General features: G+C 45.9%; 1 protein-coding gene across 3 annotated transcripts in view; it reads right to left on the bottom strand.

Moving 5' to 3' along the window:
• SLC41A3 (solute carrier family 41 member 3) overlaps positions 1-26,680 on the bottom strand; it is a 212,223-nt gene that overhangs the window by 56,915 nt on the left and 128,628 nt on the right. For all 3 annotated transcript variants that reach the window (XM_078661723.1, XM_078661724.1, XM_078661725.1), the window contains one exon: positions 18,005-18,151. In XM_078661723.1, coding sequence (XP_078517849.1) covers positions 18,005-18,151 — 147 coding nt within the window. The remainder of the gene's footprint in view (positions 1-18,004; positions 18,152-26,680) is intronic.

The raw sequence follows: 26,680 nt of genomic DNA, 5'->3' as shown, positions 1-26,680 counted from the left end.
TTTCCTCCGAATCCACCCCAGAGTCCTCAGAGCCATTGTTCCCTTCATCTGAGCCAAGTGCTAGGCTTCCCATTTGTTGCCAGGAATGTGTGTGTTGAATAACCGCCATTACTTTGGCTCTCTCTGTTTCCACCTGGGCCCTAGTCCAGCTGCAGCGGGGCCTCCGTTGGGTTTTTGCCTGATCCCCTGTCGCCTCCACCCTGATTTCGGTGCAACCCGCGGTAGCCAGGGGGAGGGAAGCCTTGTGATTCCAGCCCATCCCATGCTGTTGCGGCCGTCTGACGAAACTGTGTGTCCCCTTTTCCGCTGATCTGCAATTATGCCAAATTTGGATGCTTCTCTTCAGCGCTCAAGTTATCCTCAGCTGCAGGATGGGACCTATCTCTTTGAATCCTTGAAGGCTTTACTCGCTCTGAACGAAGTTCTTATGTTCCTAGATTCTGAATGAGGCTCAGAGAAGTCAATTGCAGTTTTCGTTTCATCTGGTATTTTGACAGAAAACGAAAAGGGTGAAGAAGAGGGCCTTGCAAAGACTTTGGTAAACTCTTGCTGACAGCGGGGCTTTGAGGTTTAACTCTTATGAAAATGGTCCTGCATACTAAGTTTTGTGCTCAATGTTTTAACCCCATTTGTACTCTTCAGCTTTGTATCCATTCAGACTCTCAGAAGGTGTCAGGCGACAAACTCTACTATGGATGATATTGTTAGATGATGTCATTTTATTTGAGAATCCGAAGACTTATCAGATGCACTTGAGAAGACACTGGATAGTGGCTAAACCCAAAACAAAGTTGTCATTTTGGGTTGTCAGGTATTATGATGGAAATCAAACAGTCAAAGGCCCAAGGATTCAGATAATCAGCTCGCCTAGGGCTGAATGTTGATTAAGAAATCTAAGAAAAGGTTAGGGATGTCACAATAGCCAGATAACCGCTGTGTCACTCAAGAGTGACTATAGATAACTGCTTCTGGTGTCCACTTCCAACATATTTCTATTGAATCTTCCCTCCCTTTATAAATATCTCCTCGCTGTTCACTAGAGCTCAACCAGGCAGCACTCACCGGCACTGCTGCTTTCAGTGCTGTGCAGCATCCTGTGTCTTTTTGCTACCAGCTCTGAAAGCACAGATACAAATAAGAATTCAGGAAGTTGTACTGTAATGCACACTCATTTTTTCACTGTAGCCTCTGCATCGATGTAAAACCACACACTGTCTCTGCCCAAGGTTTTTTCTGTTTCAGCATGGAATTGGAGTAGTTTCTGTCCTGTAACTCCAGTTATGTAGTAGGGGTATCGCTGTTATAGTCATAATCTAGTGAATAGTCCCGCCCATGTGCGTGGACCCCGGAGCAATCAAAAATAATCTCTTAGAGTGTCGAAAAATGCAGAACTGCACAGACACTTAAGAGATAATTTAAAGACAGATAATGCAGCCTAAAAAGGCTACACTGTCCAGTACTTCAACTAGAAATTCCACCACAAAATCCACAAAACAGCAAAGCCTGTACAGATTTCCCTTGCTTTAACAGCAAAAACCCTCTGGAATGATAGAGAGAAGAACCTGGACAGACAAGCCCCATAGGCTGCCATTATGTGGCTCAGAACAGGATACTGTGCCTTTAAGAGAACTTTCCAGAACTTCACAGTATCCCAGAATGCACTGCATGTCCCAGTTACTTTCAGTTCTTTTTGAAGGCGTAACACGCCAGACCTGTAGCATTCCTTACATGAATAACTCCCTCCACCGGGGAGGAGGGCGGGCGCTTATGACTATAACAGAGATACCCCTACTACAGAACTGGAGTTACAGGACAGAAACTACTCCTTCTGTAGTAGGGGATCTCTGTGTATAGTCATAATCTAGTGAATAGAATGGCAAGCCCATCCCCACACCAAGCGGCGGTGGAGAAAACAGAAATAACACCACTATTGTGCGAACAGATTTCGCAGCGAAGCCTGCCCAACCTGAGCGTCTGCCCTGGCATCAGTGTCCAGGCATTAATGCTTAGCAAAGGTATGAACCGACTTCCAAGTGGCCGCCTTGCAGATCTCTGCAATGGGAACATTACGAAGCAAAGCTGTTGTGGCAGCTTTGCCCCTGGTGGAATGAGCCTTAGGTTTTCCCCCTAAGGTCTTATTAGCTTTGTAGTAACACAATTGTATGCAAGACACAATCCACCGCGAGATGGACCGTTTAGAGGTAGCAAGACCCGTCCTGACTGATCCATATTTAACAAACAATTGGTCTGACCTACGAATATCTTTGGTTTTATGCAGATAAAATTTCAACATCCTCCTATCATCCAGGGAATGTAAAGACCTTTCCGCTGGAGATGAAGGATTCTGAAAAAACGTAGGCATAGTCTGGTTGACATGAAAATCAGAAATAACCTTGGGAAGAAATTTAGGGTGAGTATGCATAACAACCTTAGCAGCATGAAATACAGTATAAGGTTCCTGGCAACACAACGCCTGAATTTCACTCACCCTGCGGGCCGATGTAATGGCCACGAGGAACGCCGCCTTCCAGGACAGGTACTGCAACAAAGCCTTATGAATAGGTTCAAAAGGCACCTTCATCAATCTGGACAGCACCACATTCAATTCCCAGGAAGGCGAAGGAAGCCTGACTGGAGGGAATACTTTCTTCAAGCCTTCCAGAAAGTCTTTGATCACAGGGATCTGGAAGAAGGAAGTCTGTGAAGGGCATTTCCTGTAGGCGGTCAAAGCAGCCAGATGAACCTTAATGGAATGGACATTAAGGCCAGACTGCGCCAGATGTAGTAGATATGGAAGGATGACATCCTCCTTGCATGTCGTAGGGTCATAGTTCTTGGACTTGCACCAGATGCAAAACCTCTTCCACTTGTAAGCATAAGAAGTCCTAGTGGAAGGTCGCTTAGCCTCCTTCAGTATGTCCATGCAATCCTCTGGGAGATTCAGATGGCCATATTGCACTATCTCAGGAGCCATGCCGCCAAACTCAAAGACGAGAGGTTGGGGTGCAACATCCGGCCCCCGAACTTCGTGAGAAGGTCCGGCCTGCACGGCAGCTTCATGTGAGGAAGGAGAGACCGGTGAAGCAGGTCCGTGAACCACCACTGTCTGGGCCATTCCGGGGCAATCAGAATCATCCGCGCCCTGGACTGGCACAGCTTGATGAGAACCATCGGAATCAGGGGAATGGGTGGAAAAGCGTACAGAAAGCTGTTCGACCAGTTGATCCATAACGCGTTCCCCAGCGTCCCCGGCTGGTAGTACCTGGAGGCGAAGTCTCGGCATTTGCTGTTTTCTGCGGTGGCGAACAGATCTACATCTGGAGTTCCCCACCTTGCGAAGACTTCTCCTAGTACTTTGTCGTTTATGACCCATTCGTGGTTCTCCTGAATCAGTCTGCTCAGTTCGTCTGCCTGAACATTCTGCACACCTGGCAGATGTGTGGCCGTTATCGTCAATCTTCGGGCCAGAAGCCAGTGCCAGATCGCCTGCGCCTCCTGCGACAGAGTGCAGGATCTCGAGCCCCCCTGCTTGTTGAGGTAATACATCGTGGTCGTATTGTCCGTCTGTACAAGCAGAGAGTTGGTCTGGAAGGACGGGTGAAAAGCCTTCAGTGCCAAGTGAACAGCTCTGAGTTCCAGGAAATTGATGTGGTACGTGGATTCCGTCGGGGACCACGTCCCTTGAATCTGTAAATCTCCGGAGTGCGCTCCCCATCCCTGGAGAGAAGCATCCGTCACGATAGTCTGTGTGGGAATGTCCTTGTGGAAGGGAACCCCTCTCAGGAGATTCTCCGCTGAACACCACCACTTCAGAGACTGAAGAGCATGCAGAGACAGTCGTATCTTGTCGTCCCAAGATCCTCTCCTCTGGTCCCACTGATCCTCCAAGCACTCCTGCAGCGGTCTCATGTGCAGCCGCGCATGTGGCGTCAGGAAGATGCAAGATGCCATCGATCCCAGTAGAGAAGACACCTTCCGCACTGTCGTAGATGGAGTGGTCATGAGAGCCTGAGCCTTCCGAAGGAGTGATAATCGTAGCTCTTCCGAAGGAGACACGCTTGCTGACAGCGTATTGATGAAGGCTCCCAAGTACTGAATGCACTGGACCGGAGTCGGGACAGACTTAGACATGTTGATGTGCAACCCCAGCTTCTTCAAGAGAACACACGTCTTCTGGAAATACGCTTGAGCTTCCGAGAAGGAGGAGGCCTTGATCAACCAATCGTCCAGGTACGGGTAGACAAACACCTTGTTCTTCCGCAGGTGTGCCGCTACCACTGCCATGCACTTCGAGAAAGTCCTGGGCGCAGACTTCAGCCCGAACGGAAGAACCGTGTACTGATAGTGATTGGTGCCGACTTGAAATCGCAGGAACTTCCTGTGTTTGTGTGCAATGGGCACATGGAAGTACGCATCCTGTAGGTCTATAGCACATAGCCAATCTCCCTGTTGCAACTGAGGATAAATCTGATGCAACGACAGCATGCAAAACTTTTCTCTGCGAATCCACTTGTTTGCCTGTCGCAAGTTCAGAATGGGCCTGAACTCGTTCTTGTCCTTCTTGCGGACCAGAAAGAACCGGGAGTACAGACCTCTTCCTCTTTGAGACAGAGGTACATCTTCTATCGGCCTCTTCCTTAACAGGATATCGGCCTCTGCCTGGAGCTCGCGCAGTTGATACTGCGAGCTGACCGGCGGAACCATAGGAGGAGGGCTGGTGAACCGAAGACTGTATCCATTGCAAACAATATTCAGCACCCACTTGTCCTGAGTAATTTTTCTCCACTCTGCCAGAAAAAATTGAACGCTTCCCCCCACCGGAGCAGGTAACGGATGAAGGGGAAGTAACCGCTCAGGGTCGAGACCCGGCCGGGCCTTTGTTCACGGTAGAGGACTGCTGTCCACCTCTACCCCTCTGGCGTTTTGGAAAGGGTCTCCGGAACTGCTGCTGTTGTTGCTGCTGCTGTTGTCCCGAAGATTGTCCTCGTCCTTTCCCCTGCGAACCGAACCGCCGTTGGAACGGGCGGTAGGGCTTCTTGTCTTTGGGCTTCTCCAGGCCCACAGCCGTCAGGGTCTCAGCCTCCGCCTTCATGCGTGCCATTTCATCCTCGGCATGTTTTCCGAATAGTGTCTCAACGGAAAAAGGCAGATTGGCCACCCTCTGTTGCGCCTCAGGCTTGAGTGACGTAAGCCGGAGCCAAGCATGGCGGCGCTGGTTGACCCCGTGACAGTAGCCATGTGCTGCCAACAGTGCGATATCCGCAGCGGCGCTGATAGCCTGGTTTGAAACCAGCATCCCTTCCTTGACAATTTCTTGGAAATCCACCCTCCTGTCGCGTGGTAGAAGGTCCGCGAACTGTTCCAGGGAGTCCCACAGCGCACGGCCGTACCGCCCCAGCAATGCCGAATCGCTGGAGGCCTTCATAGTAGTGGAAGAAGTCCCACAAGCCTTCCTTCCAGCCGAATTAATCCAGCGGCTCTCTTTATCCGGAGGCACTGTGGAGGACGGGGAGGTAGCATGCAACTTCCTGGCAGCCGTCACTATCACGGAATCGGGCACTGGGTCCGTCCGCAGGAAAGCCAGGTCCGAATCCGGTGCCCTATACTTCTTCAGAAGTCTGGAGGGAGCAGCCTTCACCACCGCAGGTGTAAGGAACAGCTCCTCCGCCGGTTCGACCAGTCCTGGCACCAGCGGCAGCAGAGGGCAAGACAGGTGCTTCTTGTGAAGAGTCTCGAATATCACGGACGTCGTAGGGGTAGGAGCCGTCACCGTGATACCCAACTTCGCAGCCCCACTCAGGAGAACCTCCTGGAACGTGCCGATGTCGTCTACCGGAGACACCCTAGTCTCCGGCGAGTCCGATAAGGTAGGCGAATAGGAGCGAGTCCTAGAGGAAGTCGTACGGGACCTCGATCTGTGCCTCCTATGGCGATGCCTAGATGTAGTGGAAGACCTGTGTCTACTCCTCAATCTCCCTCTCCGTCCGGAGCGCGACCGCGATCTCCTAGGTCTGGGACACTCTGCCGGCTTCCCCGGGGTGGGCGTCTTGGGCTTGGACGGTTCCTGAGGTTTAGGAGTCCCTTTGGGAGGGGTCGGAAGCCTGGGCAACGAGACTGACCTCGGTGGAACCGGGGGCGGCTTGTCCGGCACATGAGGCCGCGGTTCCGTTGGAAGGGGAGGCAGAGGAGGCAACGGAGGAGGAGTCGGAGCCCTCGGAGGGGGACCCCTCGGCAACGGAGGCGGAGGTGTAACAGTCTTCTTTGGGGTATACACCTCGGAGTACACCGATCCCGGTGACCCGCCTCCCTTTCCAGATCGAGACTGTGGGGAGCCCCCCACAGCCCCAGGCCTCTTATCACGATCCCTCGACGTCGAAGAACGTTAACCAGACGGCGAGCGTAGGCCCCTCGACGTCGAGCGCCCCTTCGGCGTCGACCGTCTTCCATGCCTCGGCGCCGACCGCCTTCCATGTGTCGACGTCGATCCCGTCCACCTCGACGACGACCTCTTGCGTCTCGACGTCGACCTCTTGCGCCTCGATGGCGACCTCTTGCGCCTCGATGTCGACCTCGACGGCGACCTCTTTCGCCTCGACGGCGACACCTTCCGCCTCGACGGCGAGCGCCGACGCCGGGCCCGTCGACGTTGAGTGATCGGCCGAAGACGACGAAACCGTCAAAGGATTTGACGGCGGCCTGTGCAACTCCCTCGACGCCGACCGTCGACGTTTCCTCAACCCAGAGCCCTGGGGAGACGGGGAGCAGGCCGTGGTCATCCCTCTCGACGTCGTGGTCAGTGCCACCGACCCAGACGGAGAATGGTGAGGTTTGCTGGACTTCCTGCCCCTGGGGAGCCCCCCAGAGGCCTCAGCATGGGCAGAAGAAGCCCCTCCAGACCCACCTTGTGCCTTCAGCCTTCTTTCCTCGAGGCCCTGAAGCCTGATCTTCTGTCTTTCCTTCAGGGTCCTGCCAGAGAAGCCTTGACAAATCCCACACTCCTCGGGGATGTGGGAAGAGGGAAGGCAGAGGATACACACCTCATGGGAGTCTGATTTTGCCTTCTTCCTGGAGCACTCCGGGCATTTGTCAAATAATGCAGGCATATTTGACATCAAAAGGGAGCAAAAACCAAGAAGAAACAGCACAAAAGTACTTTAGAAGCACTCAAATCGAATTTAAAGTGAAAAACACCAATAAACCCTTGAAAAGGGAGAGCTCAATGCTCCAGGGTCCTGCTTGCAGGAGCCGGAAAAAAGAACTGAAAGTAACTGGGACCTGCAGTGCATTCTGGGATACTGTGAAGTTCTGGAAAGTTCTCTTAAAGGCACAGTATCCTGTTCTGAGCCACATAATGGCAGCCTATGGGGCTTGTCTGTCCAGGTTCTTCTCTCTATCAGTCCAGAGGGTTTTTGCTGTTAAAGCAAGGGAAATCTGTACAGGCTTTGCTGTTTTGTGGATTTTGTGGTGGAATTTCTAGTTGAAGTACTGGACAGTGTAGCCTTTTTAGGCTGCATTATCTGTCTTTAAATTCTCTCTTAAGTGTCTGTGCAGTTCTGCATTTTTCGACACTGTAAGAGATTATTTTTGATTGCTCCGGGGTCCACGCACATGGGCAGGACTATTCACTAGATTATGACTGTACACAGAGATCCCCTACTACAGAACTAGGGATTGGCGGCTGAGATGTGCTACAGAGATTATCTGTAAATGCGCAGGCACTTAGTGACACTGGTTTTTATGAAATCTGGGCCACAACAGCAAACTGCCAGACATAAAGCAAGCTATCAGTGTCTATAGCGCCAGGCCTCTGTGATTGTCAGTAGGTAGCTGGCGGACTACATTGGAGGTGTTCTGTGGGGAAGGTGTTTTAGAATTAGACTAACAGTCTCAGTTAGATTCTGGGTGATAGATGTTTAGTCCGCCTGCCATTGTGGTAGAGTTCCCAGATTCAGAGGTCTCCTCTAAGATGTGGAATATTTTCACCAAAAGGAGCAAGTTTGGTGTTGAAAGAATGAGAATTAAAATCCCAGTGTCTGTAACTGGCAGTGGAAATTCTCCCAAATGAGTGTAATGTAAATGTACCACCATACTAGGACATTGTCACAGTCCACATATTGAGTTCCCATAATATGAGGAGGTGTTTTACAGCTACCTCCACATCACTGGTGGAAAGCAAAGAGTATTCACACGAGTGTCCGCCGGCAGGATGTCTACAATCTACTTCACTCTAAATAATCTGACTACCACTGTATATGTAGCCGGTGAATCCTCCTATATTTAATATTCAAGTAGAAATTTCAATTATCATAGTCCCTTAAATCAGGCCATGGTAACAAACATTTCTATGAAATGATGAAGCATTTAGTAAAGGAAATGAAGACTGAATACGATTGTGTAACAAAAGTAGTAGACTTTCAGAAATTAAGCCTTCCTCCTTTGTCTAAATAGTAGTTAGTACATTAGCATCCTTTCATCATCATCAAAGAGTTTTTATTCAGCCAATCATGGCCATAAAAGAGATAGATCAACACAGTAAAATCAAATATAATCATAAAACAAGACTTAAAAAGTGCATCATGGTCCACTGCAATCTTACGTGACATTGACCCTAATTTAGTACAAGCAAAACACTCAGCAGTATGGTAACAGCAGCTTATAAATAAGACTATTAGCAGCAAACATATAAAGTGCAAAGTGCATATAAAATATAAATACAACATAGTCAAAAACAATAAATATCTAAAAGTTGGAAGCTGTTATGTCAGTAAAACAAATGTTATTACCCTTCCATTGTTTTCTTGACTCAGATTGCGGCTTTAAGAAAAGCACTTACCCTAAAATAGATACTTGGCGTATTCAATAGTAGCAGATTGCACAAGGCCTGTACACATCTACAATGCCCTAATGTTTTTAATAGGGGTTTAAGGAAAGGTCTTCATGAATAACTGCAATAATTACAAAAGAACATACAGTGCAGTAGTGAATGCAGAGAAACCCCGTTACAAGGAAGAGTCCGGGTAGTACCTCCCAAGGCATCAGTTGGCTTTCCAATACTCAAGAGCTGCCTCACTGAGACGGATCTAAATCGAAAAAGGAGAAACCTTTCCTGTTCCATTAATTCTAATGAAAGATAAAAAAAAGAGACTCTGAGCTAGCGAGAGTCCAGTAATAACTTATCACATTACTTTTCATCAACTCCTTTTGCAGCCTTTTTTCTTCACAAAGTTCCAGAAACGCGCTTTTTATCCTTCTTTGTGTTTTTAACTTTTGCCATGTAATATTACAGGCAGGATGTATCATACATTTTTAAATGATTTGTACTAATAAAAGTCTTTTTTACATTGTTTATAAGTGGTCACTTACAGCCAGATTCATGAAGCAAAAATCGTCTCGCAAAGGGCCAGATTCTGCGAATCTGGCCCTTTGTGAGCGCTTTTTTTGCATTTGGGATTCATCATCCCAAATGCATAAATCGCTAATTTTGAAATCGCTAAATTGCGAGGAATTGCATTTAAGGAATCTCTATTTGAGATTCCTTAAATACAATTCATGGACCATTTTAGATTTGCGAATTCGCAATTCTGGGCCACTATTTACCGCGAAGTCTGACTTCGAGGTAAATAGCGAAAACTTAGAAAAATGCACTTTAGTGCATTTTCCTAAGTTGTATGTTACACAAACACATGTCCTTTGGACATGTGTGTGCGCAACACCAGTGTTAATCACCATTTCAGGGGTGCTACAGGGTGTCATTTGGACACCCTGGCACCCTTGAAATCGCATCCTAATTTGCGATTCGCTAATTGCTAATCGCAAATAAGGAATGACTCCCCATTCATTAAATGGGGAATCATTCCTTATTTGCGATTAGCAATTAGCGAATCGCAAATAAGTAAGCTGTAGAAATCGCTATTACTTTTGCGATTTCTACATGCATCCCGTTTTGCGAGTCTTTAATAGCGATTCCTTAATAATCGCTATTAAGGACTTGCAAAAGAGGACAATGATGAATCTGGGGGTTAGCCTTTTTCATGATTATGTTGCAATTATGTTATATATTCAAAGTAGAACATTAATTGCCTAGGGATTTGCTATTTAAATTTGTAATCTCCCTGCCCTAGGAATAGTTATAAGTAGCAGGGGGCCTTATTTATACAAGAATAGCATGTATAACCAACAAATAGAATAGCAGTGGTCACCCAGGTCTCCGGCGGGACAATGATGTTATACATGTTAATAAAGGTCCACCAATCTGGATTAACTACTTTCCCTGCAACATTCCAATTTAAGAGAGAGTAGGTGCGCGCAGTATTGTGTGTATCTAAAACTACATCCGAAGGGGCTGTAATCTGGTTTATACCAATGTCACTAGACAAATTTGCCGCAGACAAAAGTCAATCTATGTCTGCAAGGGGATCAAATCTATTCTTGGTAGGGATTGCGAAAAGCCTAGTAGTCCTCTGCAATGTGATTTCAGGACCTTGGGACGAAGCCTTATGTGGCATTCCAAATGTTTGAGTAGTAATTTGCCAATGAGAGGGCAGGTGCGAAATTCATCAACCACCCTTTATTGGTTGAAAGGAGGACCCATAGGGCTAAGTCTGTTTGAGCAATAAATTGGTGGTTTATAAAAAACGCCCAATGGGACCAAGGTGACAGCGCTCCTCAGACCAGTGACTAAAAAATTCCAAACAATGAGTTTTGCACTAAAAACGGAAATGTAAAATTGATTCTAATACAGCCACTGGTGGGATCTCCAGGGTCAAAGCCAATCCATGCACATCTACGCAACATGAAAATATCTTTAGCGTTGGTCAATGGGAACCCTTTATGCCGTACTAACCGGTCCAATGTTTTGTTATACAACACCTCATAAGCTTCAGACTGGTCCTTGCTCAAAGGAGGAACTCCAGTGAGTACGGCCACGTATGGACACGCTGCAGACGGTAAATTAACTACAATTTTGTCGGGCCTCAACTCATGCCCTGTGTGGCCCTTAACCAACTTTCAATCCTGAGAAGTCTTGCTAGAGTGCCCCAATTCTGTGGCTGCCATAGTGTTAGCATAGGAATATTGCCTGCAATTACATGAGCGCGCCTGATTCACGAGCGTGCTGCTCAGATTGAGACTTTCCTAGCGCTGTTAAGCGCTCTGCCTGCTCCCTTCTCTCTACCAGGGATTTCAGACCGCCCTCGGCCGAGTATTGACGCCGAGGGCTGGGATCTGTTTGGGGCCGCCATCTTGGGGGTAGGACTCTCCGCCCTCGCGCTCTAGTAGCGCTACAAAAGGGAATCCCGCCCGTTAGACAGGGATTACCATCTGCATACAAACCATTTCCCTCCTGAGGCGGATAGCCGGGAGGTCTCTCTTCTTTCCTTTGGCAAACCTGCTTTTAAGCCACTGTTAAACCTGCTTTAACTGCGTGTATTCTGTGTTTTTAATATTGCCTGCAATTACATGAGCGCGCCTGATTCACGAGCGTGCTGCTCAGATTGAGACTTTCCTAGCGCTGTTAAGCGCTTTGCCTGCTCCCTTCTCTCTACCAGGGATTTCAGACCGCCCTCGGCCGAGTATTGACGCCGAGGGCTGGGATCTGTTTGGGGCCGCCATCTTGGGAGTAGGACTCTCCGCCCTCGCGCTCTAGTAGCGCTACAAAAGGGAATCCCGCCCGTTAGACAGGGATTACCATCTGCATACAAACCATTTCCCTCCTGAGGCGGATAGCCGGGAGGTCTCTCTTCTTTCCTTTGGCAAACCTGCTTTTAAGCCACTGTTAAACCTGCTTTAACTGCGTGTATTCTGTGTTTTTAATATTGCCTGCAATTACATGAGCGCGCCTGATTCACGAGCGTGCTGCTCAGATTGAGACTTTCCTAGCGCTGTTAAGCGCTTTGCCTGCTCCCTTCTCTCTACCAGGGATTTCAGACCGCCCTCGGCCGAGTATTGACGCCGAGGGCTGGGATCTGTTTGGGGCCGCCATCTTGGGGGTAGGACTCTCCGCCCTCGCGCTCTAGTAGCGCTACAAAAGGGAATCCCGCCCGTTAGACAGGGATTACCATCTGCATACAAACCATTTCCCTCCTGAGGCGGATAGCCGGGAGGTCTCTCTTCTTTCCTTTGGCAAACCTGCTTTTAAGCCACTGTTAAACCTGCTTTAACTGCGTGTATTCTGTGTTTTTAATATTGCCTGCAATTACATGAGCGCGCCTGATTCACGAGCGTGCTGCTCAGATTGAGACTTTCCTAGCGCTGTTAAGCGCTTTGCCTGCTCCCTTCTCTCTACCAGGGATTTCAGACCGCCCTCGGCCGAGTATTGACGCCGAGGGCTGGGATCTGTTTGGGGCCGCCATCTTGGGGGTAGGACTCTCCGCCCTCGCGCTCTAGTAGCGCTACATAAAGCTCCCCTTTCCCTCCGCGCAGCGGACGCGTTTAGCGGACGCGCCTGATCTGCGCCTGAGTCGCGCCAGAGTCCTGCCCGTCTGCGCCCGTCAGCGTTCCGGAGGCGTTGGCGTGGCAGGTACCTCTGGCCACTATGCTTTCCTACTCCGCTCAGGAGCTCCTTTCGCTGCGCAATTGGAATGTGGCGTGTCTGTCAGTTTTTCCAGGCCGATATAGGGGCAAGCAGAAGTGCCCTGTTTGTCTCTGGCACCCTGTCCGCTCACTCCCTTCCCCTGTTCCTGTTAAGGAGAGTGGCTTAAAACATCACTGCCTACTCCTTAATACGAGGTCGTTGCATCGTCACACTCAAGAGATCTTTGATCTCCTGTCAACGACTAGTCCCACTTGCTTGATGCTTACGGAGACATGGACCAATGATTCCTCCCACCCGGACATTGTGGCTGCCATTCCCACTGATTATACCATCCATCGACAGGATAGAGACAAGGGCAGGGGAGGAGGAGTTGCCTTAGTTGTGAAGAACTCTCTCTCGTGCATGGTCACGCATGCTCACACCATCGAAGGGGCTGACTCATTAGCTTTTACCATCTCCCTATCGCCGCAACAAGCACTGAAGGGCCTGATTGTTTATAGACCTCCGGGCCCAGTGGGCTCCTTCCTTGATGATCTCCAACAGGTCATGTCGGTCCTTGTCCTGAGATCGGAGCATTGCTTACTTGCGGGAGATTTTAATTTCCATATGGACGACCACAATGACCAAAATGCCATCAAACTGTTAGATCTTACATCCACCCTGGGTCTTTCCCCTTATCTTTCTGGTCCGACCCACGATAAAGGCCATACACTTGATCAGGTTTTTTCCACCATACCTATCATGAATGTAACACTTCTGCCAATCGTTTGGTCTGACCATTTCCTTGCCCATTTTGAAGTACCCTCTACCTTGGCTTCCCCGGCTAGCGCCACGAGACAGCAGGGCAGCAGCTATAGGGCACTTCATCGGGTGTCCCCAGATATGCTCACGCATGCTCTGGATGATCACCCTGTGGCTTGTACTGGGGACTTGGAGAAAGATCTGGAAAGCCTGCAATCCTGGCTTCTTGCCAGATTAAATGAGCTCGCTCCCTTACAGTCACCCAGGTCCGCTGCTCGACGGGTTTCTGCCCCCTGGTTCACGGAGGAATTAGCCCATGCCCGTAGGCAATGTAAAGTGGCGGAGCGGGCTTGGAGAGTCCAGTATGAGCCCGAGGCCAAACAACGGTATAAAATCATGATGAAGTCATACCATGAACTAGTCCTTCAGAGCAAGAAACGGTATCTTGCCAAAAGGATTGACGATGCTGCCAATTCCTGCAAGGAGATCTTCTCAATCGTGCGCGAATTTACTAGCCCCCGGTCCCTCTCCACTCAGGGTGCCCCAGCGGAGACCTGGGCTAACACCATCGCCAATTTCTTTACCACCAAAATTAGGCAAATCCAGGTTTCCTTTTCGCCGAGAGCCCCAGATGATGTGTCTGCGACGCTGATCGAGACAGCGTCTCTGTCTCCCTCAGGCCCAGCTCTGCTTGAGTTTCCTCCCCTCTCGGCTGCCACATCTTTAGCCTTGATGAGGAACCTCAAGTCTGGCTCACCATTAGATCCGTGCCCGGCAAAATTTCTGGCAAAAATGGCAGATGCCATCAACCCCATAGCCAATCCCATTCTTAATTTATCCCTGAGCGAGGGCTTTCTGCCCCAGACCTGGAAGCAAGCCATGGTCATCCCTCTGATTAAGAAGCCCAATCTTGACCCAGAGGTACCCTGCAACTACAGGCCAATCTCGCTCCTTCCAGCACTGACCAAGATCTTGGAGAAACACGTGCACAACGTGCTTTCCAACTTCCTGGAGTCCAATGATTTACTTCATGAATCCCAATCGGGCTTTCGCTCCAACTTAAGCACCGAGACGGCGCTCTTGGAAGTCTCAGAGATCGTAAAAGAGGTGCTGGACTTGGGAGGCAGGGTGATGTTAGTTATGTTAGACCTGTCGGCGGCGTTTGACACCGTCCCCCATGAGGATCTCCTCATCAGGCTCCGTGACATCGGGCTAGGGGGGACGGTGCTCAATTGGTTTTCTTCCTTTCTGGCCAACCGCCGCCAGACGGTCTGGGTCCCACCCGGATCCGCCGAGATGCCGCCATTGGGAGTCGGAGTGCCTCAGGGCTCCATTTTGAGCCCCTCTCTATTTAACATCCTTATGACCCCTCTGGCGACATTGGCGGAGTCCTATGGGGCCCGGATCGTCTCTTATGCTGACGACACTCAGCTCCTTTTTACCTGTCGTAAGAGCGAAGAGTTCGATGGAGAAAGGATCCGTGAGTGCCTTGGGGCTGTTTTTAGCTGGTTTTCACATAACAGCCTCAAGTGCAACTCGGACAAATCCGAAATACTATTCTTCGGATGCCCATCAGAACCAGATTGGCAAGGATGGTGGCCAGCCGACATGTTCCCTCCCACACAGTCCTCTAAGTGGGCCAAGAACCTGGGAGTTAAAATTGACAACGAGCTTTCGCTCAAATCCCAGGTTTCCACTCTTACGGGAACATGTTTTGGGATTCTCAGAATGTTGCGCAAGTTTTTTCCCCTTCTTTCGGAGCAACATCGGAGGATCACTGTTCAGGCCCTTATAGGGTCCAGACTGGACTATGCCAATGTCCTATATCTGGGCCTGCCTGAATATCTCCTCCAACGTCTGCAGGTTACCCAGAACGCTGCTGCGCGTGCCATTTTTGGCCTTCATCGCCGCACTAGCGCCTCTAATCTCCTTGTATCCCTCCACTGGCTTCCGGTGCGGAAGAGGATACTGTTTAAGGCCATGACTCTTGCCCATAAGGCCTTGCATGGCAATGGCGCCAAGTATCTCCAGAGGAGGCTGGACTTCTATCGACCTGCACGTTCCCTCAGGTCAGAAGCCTTGGCTTTGGCTCGGGTACCACGCATTAAAAAGGCTCGGCTAGGCGGCCGGTCTTTTAGCCTCCTTGCTCCTCAGCTATGGAACTCGTTACCGTTGTCCCTGCGAAACACCTCAAATCTGCTTGTCTTCAGGAAAGACTTGAAAACCTGGTTGTTTGCTGGATAATTTCTCCCCTTCTTTGGGCCTCTTTCTGTTATTGTTATGTTTCTTGCTCTTTTCCATGGTCTGGAGCTCAAAGCGCCGGGACACTCCTTTGGAGTAGCCGTTGCGCTATAAAAGTCCCATTTTAACATAACATAACATAACAATATTGCTGGGTAACCCCAATTGGCCTGCTCTTCCGATGGTTTTGGCTGACATGCTCCTCAAGATGAGGATTCCTGATTGGAGCTGAGCCCATAGGCGCTTCAGTACTAAATACCAAGACAGGAACCTCCCTGTTGAACAAACCTGCGCTTACGCATCCTGAAACTGCTGGATGACAGGCGTTATCTTTACAAGCAGGGGTTGATGAACATGAACTCGCCAGGGCCAAAGCTAATTTGGTTTCCAAGGCCTCCAAACGTATTAACAGGGCAGAAAGTTCTGACTTAAGCCAGGTCTTAAGCTGTTCAAAAAAGCCTTCCAAATGGAGAGACAAGCTGAGAATCCCCCCTTCGAAGGAGGAACACAATGGTGGAGAAGACAAGGCCTTTACTCATCGGTCTGTAGGGAAATTGACAGAGGAGCCGGGTCAAAGATAATGTAATCACAGCACTGCTTACACTGCCCGTTTAGACTTTCTTAGTGAAGTTGCCACATTTGAAGAAGAGGGGCTTGGTGCCTTCAAATAATTTGGACTTAATAAGGACACACATGGTGAGATGCAAGGCGTTCCCGCAACTGAGGCAGACAAACAATCTACCAAAAGAGGACTTAACTCACTGAGTCCCCCATTGCAGTTTTGACCACTACCATCGCCAACGCTAATGGACAACCTCCTCTCAGAGAGCGCAATCTCTCCAATAACAACGCTGATAGCTCGCTCCACCATACGGTCAAAAGAAGTAATTTTAGCAAGTGGAGTAGTAGCAGAACCGGGATCAATGGCCTTCTTTTACCCCATTATGGTTAAATGAATTGACAGTAGGCAAATGGCATAAATGCAAGGCAAGAGTCCGCAATGGCAAACAATCAACAGTGTCGCAAAAGTGGACTCCACAAACAATGGTAATATACAGAATAAAGGATACCATTAAAACTGTACCTTCTGGTGAGACGAGCCAAGCGACCAGGCCTACCCACTTCCGGCCAATGACAGGCAAACAAGTGTTCGCCCTTCGCCCACGTGTGTCCTGCACAGTGGAGAAGCTGGTAGCACTATAAGCACTCGTTGTAGGGTAGCCCGTCCCCATGGGAAACACTTGGAGTTAGCGCCTCCAGGCGCTTGGGAGCCTAGTAGATGAAGTCTCCCTGCAGCAATAACCTCACGGGGCATGGCCCATGAAGCGGGGTAACCGGTAGTGCAATAATCGCTCGGTGTAGGGCAGCCCGCCCGCTTGTGTGAGGCTATGAGTTTGTTCCTAAGGGCACTTGGGAGCCTGGTAGATGGAGTGTCCTTGCTGCAATCACCTCATAGGGGGCTCTAAACCACCTCAAAGTCCTCCAGTGTATCCTTTCAAGTAAGCTATTCCATGAGAATTGTTTTACACACCTCTCATTTTGGAAGAAGGGTCCGCCAAGGATGTATTCTAGTGCCACTTTAGTTTATTTTATACATAAATTACTTGAAAAGTTATTTGGTTGAGAAGGGTGTTGATGTTAACATTGTCTGTGGTAAACCTATGCTGTTCTGTTTTACGCTGATTATGCAGTCCATTTGAGAAAACTCCAAGGCCCTGGGAAACTTGGTGATCAATTTTACTCAGTTATAACCAGCCTTGACATTAGTACAACCTATTTAAAGTCATAAGTAATGTCTTGTTGGCCGAGTTGATCTAACTTCATTCTGGCACTGTTCGTTGCTTGATTTGCCTTCCATTAAGCTAATACAGTAATTCAGATGTTGTTGTTTGCCCCTGCGATGGAGTTTGCTGCTAATCATTGTTACATACTAAATTGTTTGAAAACATTAGACAATTTTTACCCAACACTTTTTTAACCTTTTATTTGAAATATTGATAACTGCAATAGTTGTAGGGTTGCTTTGTGCTTTTTACAAATGTTAAATGATGAGGTAACATTTTTCTGCTGGTGTCTTCTTGAAATCAGCTGTTTATCACTGTAACTCAATGTTATTTTAAATTAATATTTTCTTCTTAGTCTTATAATGAAGAGTGTATATTTCTATGAGTGTTTTTCTTTAACCCCTTCCATGCTCATGACGAGCTTAGCTCGTCATGCAGTACACTGCTTGTGTGCTCATGACGGGCTGAGCTCGTCATGAACAATGGGATTCATCGATGATCAGCATGGGGGATGAATCTCTGTAGCATTGATGGTGTTAATAGTCGGTATAAACATTTAGATTGATTGATTACTCACCTCTGAAATACAGATCCATTTTTTAGTTGTGATGTTCCTGCACTGAAAAAATCCTTACAATAATAAGTTACATTTTCAATAGCAATGTTTTTTTTACAAACATATGTAAACCAAATACTATTACAGTACCTATGTATTTAAAAAGGGTGCTGCTGATTCCTGCCAGCAGCGAAAGGGTTATCAAATCTCCAAGGCTGGCTGCAATGGGAGTAGCTACATTATCCGGGTTTATTCCCACTTTCCTGGATGCAATGATTACCCCAATCATTACCAGACCTACAAATTCAAAATGAAAAAGAGTTGGTCTCAGCTGATAGTATTTACAATGCAGGCAATTCTTATAATTCTCAGACGGATAATTTATAACAATGATCTCAGCAAGTATTAACAATGATCAACCTATAAACTATATACTCCTTTGGCCAATAGCCATAATGACTATTCTGGCATTATTAGCATCAATAAAAAGTTACTTACTGATAACGCTTAATCACCATCATAGAATCTTTACAGAACTCATCAACAGAGTATCTTCACTTATGTTTTTAAAGAGTAATTTCTCTTAAACAGATATCTACATAACGTATTTTCCAGTTTCCCTTAACCAATGACAATTTAAATTAAACCTTACAAAATCTTTTTAGTTCTTTCTTTTAAAAGGAAGAAAACACGACTTTTTGATGGATTTTGCGCTGTCACTTTGAGGTAAAGAGCTGACTTGGCTACCAATAGTGCATAGAGGCATCAGATAGGCCAGTAATAATATTTAGCATTTCACAATTTAACAATTCCTGCCCAATGCACAGTCACTAACTACGCTAGTAGAACTCAACGCGAGTAAAGGTTTAAGAACAGCGACGACAGTAATTACAGGCAGTGAATATTCAATTAACAGGTCATTATAACCAGTCAAGATAAGAGAACATCAAGTCCCAGAAATCATTGGCTGACTGATCACGCAAATAACCAAGAGAGATCAGCCCCTGATGAAGGCACAAATCAGTGCGGAAGTGCATTGGGCAGGAATTGTTAAATTGTGAAATGTTAAATATTATTACTGGTTATTACATTGAATATTGTATAATGTATTGAAAAACATTGTAGTAATTCATTGTACAAAATTGTATAAAGAGTATGAATGTAAACACAAGTTGATTGATTGCAGATAATCAGATTATGATAATAAATAACTGATGAACAATTGCACATAAAGTTGAAAGTGTTGAAACAATTAAGGTGTAAGGTAACACCATGTGCACTGTGCGCAACTAGATGAGCGTCTGACAAGCATTGGCATAGCCAATAGGTCTTGCTTTTGGGACCTTATAAGTATTTAGTTATGCAGCACAATATCCTTGGTGCAACAACATCAACTGTTGCATGGCTAAACACTTATAAGCTCTCAAAGGAGAGACCTATTGGCTATGCCAATGCTTGTTGTGGAAAGGGTCATGTACTCATCATGCCCCAAAAGTCATTAGATCATTACAGCACAACACCCTGAAACACCATAACTGTCTGTAAACGCTACACACACAGTAAAGTGATAACTGGCAAACAACAGGAGAATCCTCATACTGTAGTCAATGGACAGAAGGTGATGAAGGGCATGGGAAGCAAAAGACAAAGTGAGAGGGTTGACTATTCCCAAGTGAAATTGGAAGCTGAAGATTAACAAATTGTCTATGGCCCAAGTTACAACTGGTGCAGAACCTCTGCATATGGTTGAGGGGTAGGTGATCGGTGAAACAATGGAGCCTTTTCCAAAAGCACCAGTTATGCAGAAGAAACATGGTGGGAAACAGCTACACAGATCAAGCTTTGAAGAGAAGTAAAGTGGTAAGGGATAATAACATATGGGGAAGGTCACTGAATACTTTAAAACAAAAAGGAGATTTGTCACTACAACATACATACTACAATCGCAGTAAGAAATCAGACAAAAAGAAATATAGCAAAATACTATAAAATATTGAGAAACGTACCAAAAAGCAAAGAGAAAAATATCAGCCAACAATCTAAAAGAACAGATACACACAAGAACATAAAAACAAATGCGGCAGGAGATATGCACAAGTGCGCACGAGAATACAAAATGAAATACACATCCAATATCAATATCTGAAGAAGAACTAAAAGTCATTGTAGGTGCCACAAAATCGTTTGAACAAATGATAGGATCATTCGGGACAGTGACGATATTTTGAGAAAGCACCCTCATACACTACCAGGGAAAGAGTCTGATGTGATGTGCTGGATATCAGGCAAAGCGGATTCAGTCATAACAATAAAGGAAGGACTGTTCACTAAACATTTAATGAGGGCAAAAGGCAACAGCAAGATTGACTGAAAACATATTTGCTGAAATACTCTTCTAAACTGAAGGTGATTTATGGCAAAAGTTAAATTTTGTAAGGCAGAACGGGGACGGGACGTGTCGGCAAGGAAAGAGGCGCGCGCTTGGGAGAGCAGTCTGCCCATTTTCAAGCACTGCACTCGTGCTTGTGGCGCATCCCTGCTCGCTCCGCCAAGGTTTATGCTGCCACAAGCACAATTGTGTGTGCTTGAAAAGGAGCAGAGCGACGGCTATGGCCCTTCTATGCAGCGCATGCGCGCTGCCTAGACGAGACCTAAAAAAGAACAGTCTGAATAACTAATCACTATTTGCCTTACCATTTTCCTGACTTTACTCAGGAGGCACATGGGTTGCTTCCCATGATGGAGAAGTAAAATTTCAAAGCAAGCAGATTTTCCATCTTCGTCATGGGATCCGCACTGATATTACTACAGCATAAAGAATAGAAAAGTGAGAAAGAAAGCTTCACCAAATTAGTTCCACAGATAGGCTTCTGATATATTAGTTCTAGTTCTAGAGTCAGAATACAAACAAGCACTGGCTGCTTGTTGTCCTATTGATGGGTCTAAGGATGGTAGTGATAGACAAAACTAAGCACCAGAATATGGACTGTCTACTAGTCAAACCTGTGTAAAATGGACGTAGCAAACCAACAGTTTCTTGGACTTCTTAATCTACTATGTTAGGAACTGTGGGTAGAAAATACATGAGATTTATAGGGAAAGCTGATATGACTGTAGAAGGAAGGAGGCGCCAATTTTAATAAAGTACCAGATTGTGAATAACATAGTATAAGGTTCATGAAAAAACAGGGATGGTAGCACAGTCATTCTTCTGACCGAAATGATGGTCACTAAGAAATCTACTTTCCTGGACAGGTGTTAATGGTTAGATGTAAGCATAAGTTTGCAGTGGGGATCTATCAAATTTGCATGCACTATGTCCAAAACTTTTGGTGGGAAATGGTATTTTCGCTTGAAGAAAGAATTTTCTGGCCATTCCATAAATTCCTTCATCAATGGAATGGATTTGAGAGATTATCAGTGATGTCATCAATGATGTCACTGACCATGTCATGAGATCTCTGAGGTCATAAGGAGAGCATGGTGAGGGCACACGTTCTAGTCAGTTCAGTATATGTATATAACAGGTAAATGTCAGTGTTTTTTCATTAAAAAATGCATCCAGTGAATTTCACTCCCACGGGCGCCCACCCCCCACCATGCACCGCCATCAGCTGTGCAGGGCATGGGGTTGGGCGCAGGGCCTGCCCTGTATCCAGGCCCTGTGATCACCCCATCTTGGGTGTCCAACCCCTGCCACTTACGGTCGTAGTCCAGGCCCCATGACCAAGCTCCTGCGGAACCCCCCAACAGACACTACCCCATACATTTTTGTTTTGCAATTCATTTTCCCAGTCAAGGTGGATCATACCCCAAAAATATATAACATTTGTATTTTGACCTGGGGTGTCCCTCTGGGACCTGTCCACAAGAGCCAATGGGTCAGGCCCTGCCCCTTTATGGTATTTTTAAAACATTTTCAGGACACTGTGCCAAGTCCCTGTAATGGCAGCTGCATCATTTTTTCTGATGCTGCGGCCCATAATTCAGAGAGCAAAATTACCAACGGAAGAAAAAGCATGCTCGGCCAATCATTATGCTTTATTTTATTTGAATACGTGGTTCTACAGGCCTCCTGAGGGTCTCCTGAGGCACCTGCTGTCAATATAGCTATGTTTACACCAAATCACAATTAGCACACTTTCTGGGTAAAGATCTAGCTATCTGACAACTTTGGTGTAATTCTGTTTCAGCTGGTTTATTTGTATCAATGTCTAATTTTGCATGGGAAATCCCCCTTTTTCTTAGCCCTCGCTCACGGATCACCCCAAAACTTTCGAGAAATTAGCATAGGTGGATGAAATTTTTTTGTGAAGTTTCATGAAGATTTGTCAAGCGGGACTAAAGTTATTAGCAAACCTAAAACACCATCTTCCTAATACAGGCCATGTGTGGCACCAACGAGGGGATGGGCGCAGAGCCTGACACCCTCACCATGACCTGCTTATTACCTAAGAAGTTCTATGACATCACTGATAGCATCACTGCAACATCTTAAGTGACAAACTTGATGACAACACTGCATGGCGGAGGCCCAAGTTATAGTTACTTTTAGGGCGGGAATTATAGCTACTTGAAATATCTATAACTGGTACATTTCAGTGGTTTTGTTTGTTTAAAATGGTATATTTTAGATGACATTTTCACCTATCCTAACTAAAATGTCCTTTATTCCTTAAAGTGAATTTCTAAGATTGTTTTAGATGTAAAGTAAGATATTATTGCAATTCCAAACTATAACGTCCCTTTAACCTTTTTGGGAAAATAATTCATAGTTAGGCTCCTTTTAAAAAAAATATGTACATTGAAACAGTCAGGAAACATTCAATAAGAAGGTTTACACACACAAACACACACTGTAGATAGGTAGAGGGGACTCATATTGTACAATATTTGTAATAATATTGAAGATCGTGTGCTGGAATCAATGGGATTTTCATAATTTACCAGGATATAATGGTTGAAAAAGTGAAGAAGGAACACTACAAAACCCCTGATGAACAAAGTCTCGTAGAGGTTCTGAGAAAGGAGTATGGCTTTCAGAAAGGATAGACTCTAGGATATCAGGAAGGCAGTGTCCCACGTTAGGGGAGTACAAACAGTACTGAGCGTGGATAATTGTTTCAGGTGCTCCTGTGCCCCAAAAGCTATATGAAATTAGTCACACCATATGAGCATATCCCAAAAAGGAATCACTTTAATTAGTCTTTATTCGATATATTTCAATCATAAAAGACATTTTTCAGAAATAAAAAGCGTTGTTTTTTATCCCACCCCACCCCCCCACCCTACAGAAATACAGAATCCACGCAAGTTAATACAATAAATAAGCAGAAAAAAGCAAAATAATAAAAAATCTTCATATCTCATACTATTTACACTACTACTATGTATTCTACTTACATCTTTACACAATCTTACAATATCCTATTTACATTTTTACATAACCTTAAAATATCCAGCTAAGTTCATAGAAGCCAATCAAATAAGGATAGAAGAACAACAACTATAAGTTGAAAATTACATATTTTCTCACGTAGAATACGACTTAAAAGAAGTTTAAATAAATGCAAACTGTACGACATTAAATAGAAATCCTAACTTATTCCAGACAGGTTTTGCGTGCCCGAATTATCCACATCCAGTGAAGGAACTTTGCCATAGCTATAACAACAGGCTGGGAGGAATCTGTTCTTAAAATCCTGACAGCCTCATTTGACGTCTTTATACCTAACTGGATGCAAATTGGTTTGAGCCATGATTGTCTCGGTATTCTATATTCAGGGCAGGCAAATAACACATGACCAATGTTTTCATTATGATCCGGACAGAAAGGGCACCTTGGAGTTTGTGCTTTATGCCATTTCACTGTTAGGGCATTCAACGGGAGTGTCCCCACCCTCATCTGATGATACCTCTTCCGGTCCCCTGGGACCGTAATCCAATCCCAGTATAGTTCGAGGGCCGGTGAGTGCTTGAGCTCCAAAAAATCATATGTAAAGGAACGGTCAATATGATTCCTAAAGCACTTGATCTCCACCATACTCCAGTAGAGTTCACGAAGTATCTTTTTTGGTGGAAAAGCACTATTTAGCGGATCATCCCACATTTGGGATAAACCCAATGCCCTATATAGAAGCTTAGCCTCTTTCAACCAGACTATCTTATTAGCAGTATCTAGGGATCTCACCTCCAGGAAGCCTTGGGCATACTGGGAGAGCTCAGGAGTTGTCCATAGCCTTCTCCAGTAGGCCACAATTCTATACTTGGCTATGTCACTAAAGCTATAGATTCCCAGATCATACTTTAAAGGTATCAATGGGGTTGACATTGGTAGCCCAGTAATGTTGCGGAGAAATTTATTCTGTGCTACCGTCAATTTATTCAGATTACTGGACCCCCATAGTTCTGCTCCATAAAGAACAGCTGCTCCGACCTTAGCATTGTAGATTTTTAAGACAGGTCTAATCGGTTTAGTGTGAGATGAAAAAAGCTCCTTTGTGAGAACTCCTGCAAGTTGAGCATGCTTTGTGTCTAATTCGTTTATATGGTGTTTCCAATCTAGATTGTATGACAGATTGATACCAAGGTACTTAAAGACCTGGGTCTGCTCAAGCTGGACCCCATCCATAATAACTCTGCCTCTAATGTGTTTTCGTTTATGCATAACCATAAATTTAGTTTTGCTGGTGTTAATTACAAGACCATGATCCTTGCAAAATCCTTCAAACACCCTAATGGCCTTTTGTAGCCCCTGCTGCGTCTTTGATATCAGCAGGGTGTCGTCCGCAAACATCAACAGGGGGATCGGTCTTCCTGCCAACCTAGGGGCATCCGTGGGCTTTTGTTCAAAATAACCGATCACCCTGTTGATGTATAGCGAGAAGAGTGTTGGTGCAAGCACGCACCCTTGACGTACACCCCTCGCTACGGGGAACTTCTCAGTAGTACTACCCCGCTGATTCCATCGGACTTGTGCAAAACTATTTTCATGCATCCTAATCAATAAAGAGAGGATTTCTATAGGAATGCCCTGATCATGTAGGATATTCCACAGTTTGTGGCGGGGAACTAAATCAAAAGCTGATTTTAAATCAACGAAAGCTGCAAAAAGCATCCCGCCCTCTAATAAAACTGTGCGCCAATATAATAAAACAAATCTAAAAATTTGATCAATAGTGCTGGTATGACTACGAAAACCAGCCTGCAGGGGAGATAATATATCATAGTCATCTATCCACCCATGAATTCGCTGTAATACTAGCCTTGCCACAACTTTTTGCATACATGCGATCAGGCTAATAGGCCTGTAATTGCCTGGATCCGAGCATGCCCCCTTTTTAAAGATGGGGATAATCTCGGCTCCTTTCCAGGTCTCAGGGATAGGCGAGCCCTTTGCAATAGCGTTGGCTAAAAGCTGAATATAGGTGGCCCATAGATCCTTGTCATGCATAAACAAATCTGCAGGGATAAAATCTAAGCCCGGGGCTCTGGCTTTAGGTATACAGCTCAGAGTTTTTAGGATGTCATCTTTTGAAAAGACTAAGGGGCTCTCGAGGATATCTACAGAAGCTAGACATTCCTCTTCAACTTTGTCCTCAGCAGAAAAGTGGGTAGAAAAATGGGATACCCATGCTTCTGGTAACACATGGTTAGTGGGTTCTCCTCTACTAGACCCCCTTCCCCATTTGACGATGTTCCAGAAGGGTGTCATGGATCTTTCCCTACTGGCATCCAGTAGGTCCCTCCAGTAGCCTTCCTCCCAATCCCTTTTTGCACTAAGTTGCACTTTTTTGTACATAACTCGAGCCTCCCTTATTTTAATTTTGTCTCGAGTTTTAACCGCATCTGACAGTAGTCTATAGGCAGTCCTGCAGGACTTGTCATACCACTGATCCTCCTTTCTAATTGGTCTACGTGGCTTTTTCTTAGCTTTCTTTACAAAAAATAATTTTAAATTGTTAAAAAATTTATCGTGGATCCTGCTAATTTCATCTATCGGGGTATTATTTTCAAGTATATCCTGGACTTCTTGAATGGCCGAAGTTGTTAGATCCCTTATGGCTATCAAGCTTTCCTCATTTGCTGCACAAATTGCCCATCTAATGTGTCTTTGATCGTTAGAAAGGTTTATCTGGACAGTTTCCATCTCTTCCTCTTTTGCCATCAGATCGAACAATTTAAAGGTTAAAATCAGTGGGTCGTGATCACTTTCCACCCTAGTCTCAACCCTCATATCAAGAACTTTCCCCCAATTCTCTTTATTAGTTAATATATAATCAATACGGCTTTGCGTAGTTCCATTAGAGAAAGTAGGGGCGCCCTGCTTGTCCGATGGCGTTCTTCCATTAGTGGCCCTCAGCCCAGACTCAGCACATAATACTTTTAACTGTAATGCAGCCTCAGTCCATCTTTTGATGGGTATCAAGGAAAGCTGTGGGATTTCCCAAATGAAGTCCTCCTCAGTAATGAGGTCAACATCCTGGTTGTCAAGTGGTTCAAAACAACAATTAAAATCACCACCAATAATAATATCAGCATTCAAACAGTGTTGATTTAATAGTACATCCAATAGCTCAACCGCCTTGGTGGATTTACCACCCGGAAGGCCCCTTGAGTAGATGTTAAAAATAAAGATGTCCCTACTTGGCGGTCGCTGTAGTTTGACCAGTAATATATCAGAACTATTGGTATCTATTTGTAACACTGTGTAGTCATTCCTCTGCTTAATCCATGTAACCAAGCCACCTTTTGCCCTTCCCCTTAAGCTCGGGGTGGCTGGAATAAAATAATGTAGATATCCCTGAATTGGATCCGGTTCTAACT

This window comes from Lissotriton helveticus, chromosome 9, assembly GCF_964261635.1.
Source record: "Lissotriton helveticus chromosome 9, aLisHel1.1, whole genome shotgun sequence".
Lineage (NCBI taxonomy): Eukaryota > Metazoa > Chordata > Amphibia > Caudata > Salamandridae > Lissotriton > Lissotriton helveticus.
The sequence above is the reverse complement of the archived record's forward strand: the minus strand, read 5'-3'. Positions and strand labels throughout refer to the sequence as shown.